The 15,819-nt window shown below is 47.7% G+C and overlaps 1 protein-coding gene across 1 annotated transcript in view; it reads right to left on the bottom strand.

The window, feature by feature from the left end:
• The window catches only part of Acsbg1 (acyl-CoA synthetase bubblegum family member 1), a 54,783-nt gene extending 52,448 nt beyond the window's left edge, over nt 1–2,335 (bottom strand). The window contains exon 1 of the mRNA XM_076848719.2: nt 2,205–2,335. Within this exon, the coding sequence (XP_076704834.2) occupies nt 2,205–2,335 (131 nt within the window). The remainder of the gene's footprint in view (nt 1–2,204) is intronic.
• Between the last annotated feature and the right edge of the window lie 13,484 nt (nt 2,336–15,819).

Below are 15,819 nucleotides of genomic sequence, written 5' to 3'. Positions count from 1 at the left end.
CAGAGTAGGTCAGGAGGGTGTCTTGCCCAGGTCAGGAGCAGAACTGTTCTGGAACCAAGGTATGTGCCTTCCAGCCTTCTGCTAAGAGAGATGGGAGGTGCTCCAGGGGTTACCAGGCCTGTGACAAGTTTTTGTCGCTAGCGGATACAGTCCATTCAACGTTTCCTCATGTCATGGAGGTCAGGCCTTTTACTTGCATTTGCAGAAGGTGATATTAAGGCTCAAAAGGGTTCAGCAACGTACCCAAAGTTACTCGGTAAGAAAGTAGTGGAATTCGTATTCCAACCTGGGCTCTTCAGCCCTTCTCTTCCCTCGCTGGGTCCTGAACCTATTTACCCTGGCTTAAGGGAGTCCTTCCTGCCCCAGGCTGGGCTCTGTCCCAGGTTTGTCCACGTTCCTTTAGTGGGATTTGCAAAACAGTCCTAGACCTCTGGTTGTCTTCCACATCCTTCTCCCTGGGGGTCTGGGAGCCCAAGTCCCCGGCCTTCCCCAGGAGGGGCCAGCCCTTATCAGGTGCCACTCTTCTGCACATGAGCCTCAAAAACCACTCAAAGAGCTGGGCGCAACGGAGCAATCCTGTAATCCCAGCAGCTCAGGCAGCCCAGGCAGGATGATTGCAAGTTCAAAGCCAGCTTCAGCAATTTAGCAAGGCTCTGAGCAACTTAGTGAAACCCTATCTCAAAATAAAAAACAAAAAGGGTTGGGAATGTGGCTCAGTAGTTAAGCTCCCCTGGGCTCAATCCCAGGTACCAAATCAAACAAAAAACACTGTGTTCCTGACCTCCCTGTGGCCCCTCGTTCTCAAGGTTCCTTCTTCAGGGAACCTTGAGAAGAGAAAGCGACCTTGTTATATTCAAGGACTGAGATTTTGAAGCATGCGTGGGAGCATCGGGTGGGGTGGGTAAGCCAGGCTCTCTCTGAGCCCATGACCCCCAGGGAGAAGGATGTGGAAGACAACCAGTGCCCAGAGAGATTCAGCCACCCCTGGCTGAGGAAGTCAGCTTTCCTTCAGGGGCTTTTGCCTCTCTGTGCAACTGGTCCATGTCCAGGGAAGGGCTGCTCCTGGGCTCTTGGAGGCCTTGCAGGTGTTTCTCCTCTGGGAGACAGGAGTCCTCTCTGGCTTGGGGAGGTTGTCCAGAGACCCAGGCTGCCTGCCCTTGCTAGGGCCTGTTTCTGATGACGCGTCAACTTTCACTCCCTTTCTACCCCACCCGCCTTTCTTGTATCCCCTGAGAACAGAGACCACATTCTTGTAGCTCAAACACTGGTAGTAGTTTCTCCCTATTACCACCGAGAACTCAGATCCTGGCGCTTGCTCTGTTCTACCCTCCAGCCACCCATCGCTCTCCCATCTCCAACCTCCCGGTCTTCCATTGCTGTGGTGTTCTCCTGCCTGCTGCTCTTCATCTCTTCTCTGATAGTCCAGGTCCTCTTGGCCACTCAAAGTGTATCTCAAGCACCCCCAGATAGAGACTTCTCACCCTCCTCCCCTAGACACAGGTCTCAGATTTGTGTGGCCCTGGAATTCCTTTCTCCCTACTGCTGGGTTGGAGAGTCCTGGGGCTGGGACTATGTCCTGTCTTCTCAGGATCCCCCACTCCTGCGATTGACAGGGCATGGGCCAGAGTGGGCATTGGCAAAGGCCTGACAAAGTGAATCCACTTCCTTGGCATTGCAGATTAGTAGGACATACAACTTGGAAGGGAAAACTTCAGGGAAACTTCAGCCACCGCACTTAAGTACCGACAGCGAAATCGCAGTCTAGAGAGGCTCAGGGACTTGCCAAGGTCACACAGCACACTGGAGTGGAAACCTCTGGCTCCTCCCTGAACAACTTCTCCCTCACTGACCCCACATGCCAAAGCTCCCCTAAGAGGGGAGGCATTTTTATTGATTAAAAATTCTTTCTTCATGTAACTGTAGCCCCCAGCTCACACCCCTGGGATGTGATTCATTCCTCAGTTGAACCGCTCTTGGCCACTAGGGGGGCAGACACACTAAATAGTGCTCCAAATGACAAGAATCTGCATCCAGTATTTACTCCATCCTAGACACCCATCATCCAGACCCTTCCTTCCATTCTTTCCCAAGTGAAGAATCTGAGGCTCAGAGAGAGAAGTGGTTTGCCCAGGATCACACAGCAGCATAGAATCTAGAACTTGGCCCCATAGTCTTGGTCCACTGAGACCCAACCACCAACTTACCTGGTTCCCAAATTGTCCTGGGTGGTCCTCACACTCATGCCTTGCAGGCTCTCCTGTGTGATCTCTCCGCTATCCGGCATGCTGGGGTCCTTAAGGATGCAGCTATGTCCGGCTCCAGAACTCTGTGGCATCTGCTGCAGGCATCTGCTGAAGAGAACTGGGTCTCCCACGACAGGGAGGTTGGCCTTGAGTGGGCAGTGGAGGCGGGCAGGGGGCGGAGGAGGCGGGGCCTGGAGTCACCCAAAGGGGCCCATTTCCTCTCTATTTTTAGAAGCTCAGAATGCTCCTCAACAGCAAAGTTGTTCAGGACTAAAACTTTCTTTTTCTTGGTGGTTTTGTTTCACTTAGGATGAGGAGAATTTCAATGAAGCCAGTGTTCTTTTTGATGCAAATCTGCCCCGGTTCTCCCAGGAGGTCTGGCCAATGGGCTCTGGGCTTCTGGGCGCCCCCAGAAAACCTTCTCACTGGCTTTAAAAGGGCCACTTTGGAGCAAAGGGTTCTCAGAACAAAACCAGACACTGAGCCTGGGGTGTCTGTGTACCCTGGTGCCCACACTGCCACCTCAGCTTCCTGGGAGCCCAGTATACCCCTGGGGGTGGGGGTTGCTTCTCAGCCCACCTCTCCCAGCCCCTGAGCTGGAGGCTGGACACCCAAGGAGGGCCCATAGCTCCGGCTCTCTGGGAACCCAGATTGGAGGAGGAAAGTGACATCACCAACACCGAGGGCTGTCATGGAGTTCACAGAAGCATTTGCACTAAAGCGGACAGGAGAGAAGAGACCCCGGGGTGTGACCACCCAGTGACACCTGAATACAAACATGGTTCTGCCTCTTCAGCTAAGAGAAGGAGGAATGCTAACAGCAGGTTTTTAGGCAGCCATAAATACATGCGAGAAATTCATGTAGAGCAGGGGCTTTCTCTGAATATCAGATTAACTGCGCACTAGTTCCTATGTCTGCCATACCAAACACAATGGCTTAACACCACCAAAATGTATTTTCTCACAGTTCTGGAGACCAGAAGCCTGAAATCAAAATGTGAGCAGAAGCCCAGGTGTGGTGGCTCACACCTATATTCCCAGCAACTCAAGAGGCTGAGGCAGGAGGATTGTGAATTCAAAGCCAGCCTCAGCAAGTTAGTGAAGCCCTGAATAACTCAGCAAGACCCCGTCTCTTAATAAAATAAAAAAAAAGGGGGTGGGGATAGAGCCCAGTGGGTAAGTACCCCTTGGTTCAATCTCTGGTACAAAAAAAAAAAAAAAAAAAAGAAAGAAAGAAAGAAGAAAACGTGAGCAGGGTGAGCAGGGCCAGGCTTCCTGCAAAGCTCTAGAGAAGATTCTTTCCTTGCTTCTCCTAACTTCTCGTAGCCCCTAGCAACCCGTGGTCTTGGCTTATAGAGGCATCACCCCAGTCTCTGCCTCTCTCTTTACATGTCTGTCTTCCCTATGTGGGTCTAGGTCTCTGTTTTCTCTTCTTGTGAGGACACCAGTCCTTGGACAAGGGAGCAGCATCCCGCATGACCCCATCTTGACTACTTTCATCTGCAAAGACCCTATTTCTAAATTAGGTTATATTCTGAGGTTTTGGGTGGATGTGAATTTTGGGGACACACAATTCAAACTGTGTACAGGAAGTGTTCATGGGGATTCCTCTAAGATATCCCCAAGAGGGTCAGTGAGTCTAGCTGGGTTACAGTGGTGCTGTCCTAACAGGGGAAGGCAAGTGATTGAGAAAAAGCTGGACTGTGTCTGAGCAAATTCAGGGTACAGACCTCAGACCCCTGAATGCTGCCTCCCCGAGTCTGGGCTCCTGGAGAGCAGGAGCTAGGGGCCCTCCTTGGGTGCCCAGCCTCCAGCTCAGGGGCTGGGAGAGGTGGGCTGCACAGGAGGCCTGGGGTCTGCTTTGAGACCTGAGTCTTGCATAGACCAGTACACCTTCCCTGCAACCTTGGGAAGGTCCCTGGCCCTCTCTGGGCCTCCTTTTAAACTGTTTGGGTCACAAGGGTGGAGGCCTGGAATCTGGCCAAAGTCACTCCCAGTTCCAACTGGACAGGAGGAGATGATGGAGAGAGATTTGCCCGTGAGCCATGGTTATACCAAGAGGACCATCAAGATGAGTGATAGGCCAGTGTGCCACCATGTGAGAGGCAGCTGAATCAGAGGGAAAAAGATGTTGAATTCCTGGCTTTTCAGAAGCCTTGGTCAAGATGAAAGCCAGGGAAGCTATGTGATAAGGCAGAACAAGTTCTTCTGCCTGCAACCCTCAGATTCCTACAGATCCTGGGAACTGGCAAGGGGAAAGTTGAAAGGGCAGAAAGACCCAAGCGGCTCTGGAGAAGACCTCCCTTGGGTAGATCTTCAAGGTCAGTGTGACCTGAGGGCAGTGAGGACCCTAGATCACCCAAGAAAGTGACAAGGCCACAGAGTGCCCAGTAAGGCCACAGAAGACAGGTAGTTGAGGAGAGAATTGGCACCCTGGCAACAGAGGCTTGGGAACAAGATTCTCAGCAGTCACCCGGGGACCAGGACAAAGGGTGCATCTATCTCAACAAAAGGTCAATGCTGGGTCATTGTGCCGAAAATGATAGGGAATGGGGGAGTCTGGTTTAGCTGACTTTAAAGATGGTGAATTTCTTTTTGGAAGGTAAATATAGATAACTTGCTGGTTATTCTGTTGGCCCAGAGTCCCTCACACCCTCTCCTCTGGCTCTGCCCCTGGAGCAGACCCATATGAGGGTCTCCTCACCAGGAAACAAGCCTCGGGCTTCTGGCTGAGTTAGGCTAATGTGGGGTGGCAGCAGGAGAGCAGGGGTGGCTAGAAGGAGAGGTTGGGGGTGGGGGTTCCTCTTGCTCCTTCCCTGCTGGCTGATTGGCCTTGTCCTCATAACTGCAGCTTCTGTCTTCTCCCAGCCCACTCTGGCTTTGAGCAGGACATAAATGTCCCTCCTACAGATCCCCACAGACCTGAGTTCACCTCCTACCTCTTTGGTTTATGAATGGAATGACCTTGGGCAAGGGACCCTACCTTTCTGAACCTGAGGTTTGTCATTGTGAGGGGGGGGCTGAAGTTGTTGGTGAGGACTGAACAGAAGATTGGGAAGGTGTCTGGACTGAGCCACCTGCTGGGAGGGGCTCTCTGAGGCATTGTCACACGTGGTTTCAGCCACCCTCTCTGCCTCCTTCCTTCCCATTGGCGCTCCGAGGAGTCCTAAGTCCTCTCTACTCCACACCAAGGCAGAGAAAATTATGACCAGAAATAGCTGTCTTAACTTGGGGTGAAGCAAATGTATAACAGGGACTTAGACTACTCCAGCTTTTGCCTGGAAATGTCCAGGGGGTAGCTAAAAGTAGGATTAAAGATTTGGCACTTTTGCCTTCCTTTTACATCCATCTGCTTTGTTCTGAAGCACCCTGGATTCCAGAATAAGGTCTGATAGATAAATATCTTGTGACAATTGAAGCTACCCCCAGGCAACAGCAACACTTTTGGCCAGGAGCAACTTTCTTATTGGAGACAAGGTCCCCCCCACTGACTAATCTGAGCTAGTGGACAGACCACACCTGATCAAGATCACCTCCTTCGCCAGGTGTGCAAAGCCTCCATTCCTTGCCTTCTTCCTTCTTTATCTTAGATTTCCTTTCAATAAAACCTCAAAGTCATTGCTAACCCCTCGAAGACAGGGCAAGGACAAGGGTCCTGTTGTCTTCCTGGTGCCGCTGCACTGATTAAAGTTCCTTCCATGATCTTCACTATTACCTTTCCTGTTTGTTTTTTGGGGCAAGTGGTTGGACCTGATTTGTTGGCTCTCCTTTAGTCAGGACCAGAGGACTCTGGTGACAAATGGGCATGCCAAGCCTGATTTTCTTCCAACCATTAGATGAGGATTAGTTAAGATGGGGCTTGAGATAGGAGAGGGAGGGTGGGGTGTGAATTGGAGTGGAAAATGAGCCACATAGGGTAAGGGGAAATGAGAAGTCCTTGAGAAGCCAGGAAAGGATCAGCTCAGAGGACAGTGCATGCTGAGGGTTGAGTCCCTGCCCACCTTCAGCCACGAAAGACTGGCTTTCATAGTCCTGGGCCTGTGTGAACCACCAGAACAGACTGGGACCCTGGGCCCTTTTGCAGGGATGAGGCCACAAAGGACCTCTTAGAATTCAGGTCTGTTATCACACTGTTCCTCTGCCAGAAGCTTCCAGAAGTTTGTCTTCTCTGAATAACAGCTGAAGTCCTTGCTTGGGCTACTGCCTTCTGCAATCTGGCCCCACCCTCAGCCCCTCCAAAGTGGCCCCCCTGAAGCTACACTACATCCTTGCTGCTCCTCAAACTCACAGGCACACTCCTGCCTCTGGGCCTTTCTTTTGGTGGCCCCCTCTGCCTAGGGCACACTTCCCCATGTATCTGCAGACTCACTCCTTCATTTCCTTCAGACCAGGCTAAGAACCATACCCACCTAGCTCTCCTACCACTTTCTCTTTGTTTTTCTCCATTCCCGTTCCCATCATCTCATTCTAACATGCTGTATGTTTTGTCATTTATCTGTCCTAGAGCACATGCTCCTCGAAGGCAGGGATTTCTGTCTCTTTTGTTCTCTATCTTCAATCGTCCCCCCTTATCTTAGATTTCCCTTTCCCCAGTTTTAGTTACCCACAGTCAACCATGGTCCAAAAATATTAAATGGGAAATTTCAGAAACAAACAATTTATGCGTTTGAAATTGTGCTCTGTTCTGAGGGTCACTTGAACATAAGCACTGAGATGTCATAGCAGTCAATCTGATGACTGAGATGGCTAAGTGACAAACAGGCAAATAGTGGATACAGTACAGATATTCTGGACAAAGAGATGATTCACCTCCCGAGCAGAGGGAGAGGGATGACAGGATTTCATTACTCCACTCAGAGTGGCTTACTGAGGATCCATGGAGAAGATCAGTGGCAGCCTGGCAGCCTGATGCCGTGTCACAGAGCCTTTGTCACCCACCCCACCTCATCTCACCCCGTAGACACTGTTGCCCCACAGCGTTACAAGGTGAGTATGGTGCTGTAAGATATTTTGAAAGAGAAACCAAACTCTCATAACTTTTACTGTGATATACTAGCATAATTGTTCTATTTCATTATTAGTGGTTGTTCATTTCTTATGGTGCCTTATTTATTTAGAATTTTTTAATATTTATTTTTTAATTTTCGGTGGACACAACATCTTTATTTTATTTTTATGTGATGCTGAGGATCAAACCCAGTGCCCCACACACGCCAGGCAAGCGCACTAGTGCTTGAGCCACATCCCCAACCCAGTGCCTAATTTATAAATCAAACTTTATTGTAGGTACATATGTATAGGAAAAAAACATAGTCTATATAGGGTTCCAAAGTTTTAGGCCCTAGCTGAAGGTCTTGGATGGATCCTCAGTGGATGGGGGTAGAGGGCACTGATTCCAAAGCAGCACCTAGTACAGAAGAGTCTCTCAATAAAATATATGTCAAATGAAGGATCTGTAACCCAGGTGTAAAAGTGGTGAGCCGCAGAGCCCTACCCAGTGTGGCACAATAAGTGTATCCTTGTAGAAACAATTTCTGGGTTGGGGATGCAGCTCAGTGACAGAGCACTTGCCTATCATGTTCAAGGCCCTGGGTTGAATCCCCAGCACTATAAAAAAGAAAAGAAACATTTTTGGAGTGTTTCCAACTAAAAAGGGAGTGCATGAAATATACAGTATGACTGAGATGATGCCTCAACCTGAGGTGATGGCTTTCAGTTAGTAAGCGTAAAAAAGGTTGTGAGAAAAAGACTTCATAAGTCATGGTATAGGTGTGACTGTGGCGTGATTATAAACAACAATCAATTGTAAGGCAATTGAATCCACCTGTCTTCCATGAAAGACACATTGTTTTCTCTTCATTTTTCTGTTTTTTTGTTTTTGTTATTGTTGTGGTGATGGTGGTCATTTTATTGGTGCATTATAGTTGTACCTAATGATGGAATTTGTTGTTACGTATTTGTACATGTGCACAATATGACAATATAATTTGGTCAGTATCCCTCCCCAGCACTCCAGCCCCACCACTCCCCTCCTCCCATCTCTGGTCTCTTTCCTCTAGTCTACTGATCTCCCTTTAATTTTCATGAAACACCTGCACTCAACTTTCTTTTCCTTTTCCCCCTCTAGTTTCCACATATAAGAGAAAACTTACAACCCTTGACCTTCTGAGTTTGACTTATTTCACTTAACACAATGTTCTCAAGTTGCATCTGTTTTCCTGCAAATGAAACAATTTTATTTTTCTTTAGGGCTGAATAAAACTTCATGGTGCATATACACCACATTTTCTTTATTCATCCGTTGATGGACACCTAGGCTGGTTCCATAGTTTGGCTATGGTGAATTGCTCTGTTATAAACCTGGGGGTGCATGTATCACTGTACTATGGGGACTTTAATTCTTTAGGATACATACGAATGAGTGGGATAGCTGGGTCATATGGTAGTTTCCTGACTAGTCTTTTGAGGAAACTCCAAACTGATTTTCATAATGGTTATACTAATTTTCAACTTCACCAACAGTGTAAAAGTATTCTTTTTTCTCCATATCTTCTCCAGCATTTATTATTATTTGTATTCTTGATGACTGCCATTCTGACTGGTGTGATTTGAAACCTCAGTTTTAATTTTGATTTGCATTTCTCTAAATGTATGAACACTTTTTTTCATACATTTGCTGGCTATTTGCATTTCTACTTTTGAGAAGTATCTGTTTAATTCATTTGCCATTTACTAATTGAGTTATTTGTGGTGGGGGGGTTGGTGTTAATTTTTTGGGGGGTTCTTAATATTGTTTAGAAATTAATCCTCTGTCAAAAGAGCAGCTAGCAAAGATTTTCTACCATTTTGTAAGTTCTCTTTCCACATTCTTGTTTCCTTTGCTGTCAGAAGCTTTTTAATTTGATGCTGCCATTTATGAACTCTTGGCATTATTTTCTGAGCTCTAGGGGTCCTATTGAGGAAGTCATTGCCTGTGCTTATGTGTTGAAGTGTTGACCCTACATTTTCTTCTAGGAGCTGCATAATTTATGGTCTGACTCCTAGGTCTTTGATTCACTTTGAGTTGATTTTGTGCAAGGTGAGAGATAAGGGTCTGATCTCATTCTCCTGCATCTGGAGAACCAGTTTTCCCAGCACCATTTGTTACATTGTTTCTTGCACAAGAAGGAAATGTTGCCAATGTCTGCTCTGCTCTGCATTGAATGATACTGTCAGAAGATTGCTGTGCTCACTGGTTTTCAACTTTAAGACTCAAGATCACTGTTTCCCAATCAAATTCTTAAGCACCTTCATGAGTTTTGCCGTATCCTGACAGGTATATCATTTAATATTCTTATTCATCTCAATTTTTTTTTTGTCTGCTGGGGACTGAACCCAGGGGATACTTTATTACTGAGCTACATCCCCAACCCTTTTTATTTCTTACTTTGAGACAGGGTCTCACTAAGTTACTGAGGCTGGCCTTGAACTTGTGATCCTCCTGCCTCAGCCTTTCTACTCTCTGGGATTACAGGCATGAGTTACTGGGCCTGACTCACCTCAATTCATTTTTAAAATTTAAAAATGAACTCTAGAGTTATCCCAGGCAATTATATCTGTGAAATAATAAATAGAATATATACACACACACTTCTTAATGCACATTGAAATTAACATGAGGTTATTTTTTAAATGCTTCTTGATGGATAATATTGCATAATAGGACACTTATGGAATCTTCTACTGAAAGAGCTCCGAAAACCTAAAATTTTTGTTTTAGTTAGTCAAAAACATTTTTGTTTTCCCTAAAGTAAAGAATGGCTGGATGCCGTGGCCCTTGCCTGTAATCCCAGTGACTCAGGAGGCTGAGGCAGGAGGATCCCAAGTTCGAGGTCAACCTGAGTAATTGAGTGAGACCTTGTCTCAAAAGTGGGGCGGGGTGGGTGGACTACAGATGGGGTTCTGTGGTAATGGGGCCCTGGGTTCAATCCCCAGTACATACAAATAAAAAAATTTTTTAAATAAAGAATGTAAATGTTATTAATTTTGACAATTCAAAATAAAGGAAAAGGGTGGGAAGAAGAAGGGAGTGGAGTTGCTCAAGTCCTCATGGTGCAGGGGTCTCGTGTTTAGAAGTCAGAAGCTATGACAGAACCAAAAATGTGTAATAATCAATCATTGGAGAAAGTAGACAGGAAGTGAGCCAAGTGCCACGAGCTAAATGGTAGGCAAGTGTCCATTTCAGTGGGTAAACCAGGACCTAGCAGAGAAGCATACGCCTCAAACCCATGGAACCCTGCAGCTTTCAACAGCACTGGGGTTTGTTGTTCTCTTCAAGGTGCCTCTGGAGCTTGGGCAGGAGGAGCACTGCTGTGTATTTCCAGCATCAGTTCTGGGTAACTTTTTTGTTCTGTGCATGTGTTACCGTGGCGACCAGGAGGAGCAGGAGAACTACTGGCCTTTGCTGACCCCTGCTGGCCCAGTGCCTCCACCCAGCCATTGCCCAAGAATTCTGCATTCTACTGCCACCTGGCCTGCACCTTGGAAACTGCCTTTCCGCTTTCGCTGCCCCCAGGATGCCTCCGTGGGCCTCCGCACTGCACCCTGGACCTTGGCTCTCTGGGCCCATTTGTGAGGCCCCTGAGTTCGGAGGGCGCCGCGGATCCCAGCTGCATTCTAGTCCTCTTGGCCCTGTCTACATGGATTGGGTGGGGTTCGGGTCCTAGGATAGGAAGCCAAGTCTCTTCCAGCTCCAGGTGAACCCAGCAGTTGGGGGAGCTCCAAGACCTCTCCTAGGATCATAGCTCTTTCAACAGAGCAGAACTTCCCTGTGCAGGGACAGAGAAACTTGGGTTGTGAGATTCTGGCCGGTGGGGACAGATCTGGGATTATCACCAACCACTGAGGATCAAGCCTTGGAGGAGGAAAGAGCAGCGAGATGGGAGGAAGCAAGGCCCTCATACCCACCCACCCTCCGCAGACTGGACCCACTGAAGTCTGTCCTCAGGATCTTGACAGTTCAGGGCAGAGCTGAGCTCACTAGGTTTTAGATTCAGGCCAAGTCACTTCATCTTCCTGAACCTCATTTTTTTCATCTAAAAAATGGGAACTCCCAATTCCAAGGGGCAGAAACCCTAACTGAAACCAGCTTCAGTGAAAAGGAAAATTAAATGACTCAAGCAAGCTGAGACGGGGGAGGCCAGGGGTTGTCTGCCACCTGAACAGACTCCCACCCCTCCCACCCCCGCTGCTCTCCTTCCTAGTCCTGCTCATAGCTCACTCTGCATTGGTCCCTGTTGTGGAGACACAGAGATGGGAGAGAGACAACAGTAAATTCCCTCCCTTCCTCCCCTCAGCAACACAGTCAGAGCACAGGACCTGTCCAGAGGTCCTGCATGGCATAGAAAAGGACTCTGTTTTCTGTGCAGTGGCGAATGGCTCTGAACGTCAATCACTACCTTCTATTTGCTTTCCTTTCTTTTCTGCCTCATTCTCCTTTTCCCTCACTCTGTGCCCTAGAATTGTACTCTCCAGAAAGGCTTAGGACATAAACTTTGCCTTGGATATTGTTTTCTAGGAAATCCAAGATAAGCTAGCTGCTTGTAAAATGGAGTCATAATAATTCCTATTCGTGGGGTCGGGCTCCAAATTCCTCAATAGGACACCCATAGCACAACAGTTAATAACTAGAATCAACAAATGGGACTTACTAAAACTAAAAAGTTTTTTCTCAGCAAAAGAAACAATAAGAGAGGTGAATAGGGAGCCTACGTCCTGGGAACAAATCTTTACTCCTCACACTTCAGACAGAGCCCTAATATCCAGAATATACAAAGAACTAAAAAAATTAGACAATGAGATAACGAATAACCCAATCAACAAATGGGCCAAGGACCTGAACAGAAATTTCTCAGAGGAGGACATACAATCAATCAACAAGTATATGAAAAAATGCTCACCATCTCTAGCAGTCAGAGAAATGCAAATCAAAACCACACTAAGATACCATCTCACTCCAGTAAGATTGGCAGCCATTAGGAAGTCAAACAGCAACAAGTGCTGGCGAGGATGTGGAGAAAAGGGTACTCTTGTACATTGCTGGTGGGACTGCAAATTGGTGCGGCCAATTTGGAAAGCAGTATGGAGATTTCTTGGAAAGCTCGGAATGGAAACACCATTTGATCCAGCTATTCCACTACTCGGTCTATTCCCTAAAGACCTAAAAAGAGCACACTATAGGGACACTGCTACATCCATGTTCATAGCAGCACAATTCACAATAGCAAGACTGTGGAACCAACCTAGATGCCCTTCAATAGACGAATGGATAAAAAAAATGTGGCATTTATACACAATGGAGTATTACTCTGCATTAAGAAATGACAAAATCATAGAATTTGGAGGGAAATGGATGGCATTAGAGCAGATTATGCTAAGTGAAGCTAGCCAATCCCTTAAAAACAAATGCCAAATGTCTTCTTTGATATAAGGAGAGTTACTAAGAACAGAGTAGGGAAGAAGAGCATGAGAAGAAGATTAACATTAAACAGGGATGAGAGGTGGGAGGGAAAGGGAGAGAGAAGGGAAATTGCATGTAAATGGAAGGAGACCCTCAGGGGTATACAAAATTACATACAAGAGGAAGTGAGGGGAAAGGAGGGAAAATATAAGGGGGAGAAATGAAGTACAGTAGAGGGGGTAGAGAGAGAAGAGGGGAGGGGAGGGGGGAGGGGGGATAGCGGAGGATGGGAAAGGCAGCAGAATACAACAGACTCCAGAATGGCAATATGTAAATCAATGTGCAACTGATGTGATTCTGCAATCTGTATATGGGGTAAAAATGGGAGTTCATATCCCACTTGAATCAAAGTGTGAATTATGATATATCAAAAACTATGTAATGTTTTGAACAACCTACAATAAAAATTAATTAAAAAAAAAAATAATAATAATTCCTATTCTATGGGGTCATAGGGAGTTAAATACACAGAAAGCACTTAAAGCCGTGTGTAAACTTTCAACAGGTTAGTGTTGCCAGGCGAAGTAGTGCGTGTGCCGGTTGTTCCAGCTACTCAGTATGCTGAGACAAGAGGATTGATTAAGCCCAGTTCAAGGCCAGCTTGGGCAGCATAGTGAGACCTCCTGGAGCAAAAAAGAAAAAAAAAATAGGATTGGCATTTGTTGTTTTTAGCACCCTGGTGCCCAAGAAAAGTCTGGGCACTGGGACAGAGGCAGGTCATCAAGAACAGAATGGAGGCTTGGATGACTTTTCCCAGGGCACAGTGACAGAACCTTGGGACTGAGGGTGCTTCCCCAGGCTGCACCCCTTGACTGGCTGCCCTTTAAGTTGGAGGAGAGGTCAGAGGTTGGACCTGAATGAGGTCCTGAGGGCACTGAATGAGCAGGACCTGGTTCCAGTCTGTATGACCTGGGAAAGGTTTGACTCAGAACCTGTTTCCAAGCAGTGTGGCAGCACACGCCTATAATTCCAGTAACCTGAGAGGCTGAGGCAGTAGGATCACAACTTTGAGACCAGCCTCAGCAATCTAGTGAGGCCTAAGCAATTTAATGAGATCCTGTCTCGAAAAAAACAAAAACAAAACCTGTTTCCTATCTGTCAAATGACTACATGGATTACACAAAAACTTACTGAGCACTTATCCCAGATGGGGTTTGAAAGTGTCAGCACTGGAAAGGCTTAGAGAAAGTTCCTCCAGCCCTCTGCCTTCACTTTACACATGAGGAAACTGTGGCATAGAGAGGGGCAATAGCCTGGCCAGAGGGAGGGAAAGGGCTTGTGGCATTGGAGAGAGAGAGAGGAATGTGTGGGCGAGGGGGGGGGTACACAAGTCCTTCTCTCTTAGCCTAAGAGCTGGCCTGGGAATGCCTTCCTCTGGCACAGACCCCAATATCAGTGATCCCAGAAGTGATCTGTGTCTGCTGTGAGTCTGGGGACCTCTCCAGTCTCTGTCTAGGCTGGTGGGTGTGGCTGGGAATGAATGTGGGTGGTGGGGGGACACTAAGGCGCAGGAGTCCTGAAAGGCCCAGAGAGCCAGGAGCCAAGGCCAAGGCTGGTTGGGGCAGAGCAGTGCATCTACCTTAGGAGCTGCTCACCTAAGCATGGAGAATTTGTTCCCCTGCTTCAACTCCATGTCCTATTTAATGACAAACTTCTCAGACCAGGCTCAGGGGGGTGTGCAAGCAGGGGGGCATCTTTGGTGGATCCAAGTGCTCTCAGGTTCTAGCTGACCCTTGTTTCTTCTACCTCCTGCTCCTTCATGTCCAGAGGACAAAGAAAGGAAGTTCCCAGAGAATTTCACCCTCAGGGTGACTGCCTATTTTCTGGACTTCCAAAACAAGGAGGGAGGGGTGTCACACTAGGGCCAACTTACCTATAGCCACTGTGCCAGGCACTCATGTCTAAGACTTAATGTGTGCCCACAGCAGACCTGCCAGGAGGCATTATTATAACCCCTATAGTACAGATGGGGACACCGAGAGGGGTAGGCATGCCGAGATCCCACAGCAAGCCAGTTACAGATGTGAAACTAGGACCCAGGAAGGCTGACCTCTGGCCCAGGTCCCCATCTCTGGTGCCAAGACCTCCTAAGCTATGGTATGCTGTGGAGGCTCAGAGGAGGGCTCTGTGGCCAGCAGTTGGGGACCATGTGAGATGGTGGCACTGACCAGAGCACAAGCCTTCTCTGCTTGCTCTTGAGGGGCCCAGTGGAACTCACAGTGCAGGGTCAAAGCTGAATGAATTATCACCTGAGAATCTAAAAGTCCCCCCCACCCTTTTCTCAGATAGGAATCTGGCTGCTCCAATAGACCACTCTTGCCTGATAGGACTTTGAGAGTGCATTTTTTTTTTTTTTTTTTTGGTATTAGGGGTTAAAACTTAGGTTGTTCTGCCACTGAGCTATATCCCTAATCCTTTAAAAAATTTATTTTTTTGGATATTCTTATAAAATTGCTAGGGCTAGCTTTGAACTTGCAATCCTCCTGTCGAAGGCTCACCAATCCCTGGAATTAAGGTGTGCACCACCATGTCTAGCAGGGGCTTCATTCTTTGTAGGGGTTTCTCAGAGGCAAAATCCAGATAAGCTTTTCCCCTGTCCCTGAGAAAGCAAAGTGAAAGCCCCACAGGGGAGAAGAACCACCCATCCTGGCTACTTGAGAACGGGTGGGGCCAGTGTTGATTGACCCTTTCTGAGGACCCCAAGGGCACAAGTCACCTCATCCCCAGGGACCTTTCAGCATCTATAACTGGCTTCTCTTAGGACTTTACCATTGAAGAGGCGTCTCACTGCAGGGCTGCAGAGAGCTGAAGAAGGTGGTGTGAAGGGACACCGTGGGTCCTCTAACTGCCACCTTTGAGGCATGGGGTCAGGCAGAAAGGGCAGATGCCCCACTGCCTCCTCCCGCTCCGGCTTCCCTCAGCTCCTCTGGAGGCCAGATACCCTACATTCTCTGTCTTCCTCATATGTTCCATGGAGATTTCCCTCTGCCATTGTCAGTTAAATTGCCTGGTGCCATGGGGATGGGAGGTGGGGAGTGGAGTGGGAGTGGGAGGTGGGGTGGGGGTGGGGGTGTCCCT

The sequence above is a fragment of the Callospermophilus lateralis genome, chromosome 3 (genome assembly GCF_048772815.1).
Source record: "Callospermophilus lateralis isolate mCalLat2 chromosome 3, mCalLat2.hap1, whole genome shotgun sequence".
In the NCBI taxonomy this organism is placed as follows: Eukaryota; Metazoa; Chordata; class Mammalia; order Rodentia; family Sciuridae; genus Callospermophilus; species Callospermophilus lateralis.
The sequence above is the reverse complement of the archived record's forward strand: the minus strand, read 5'-3'. Positions and strand labels throughout refer to the sequence as shown.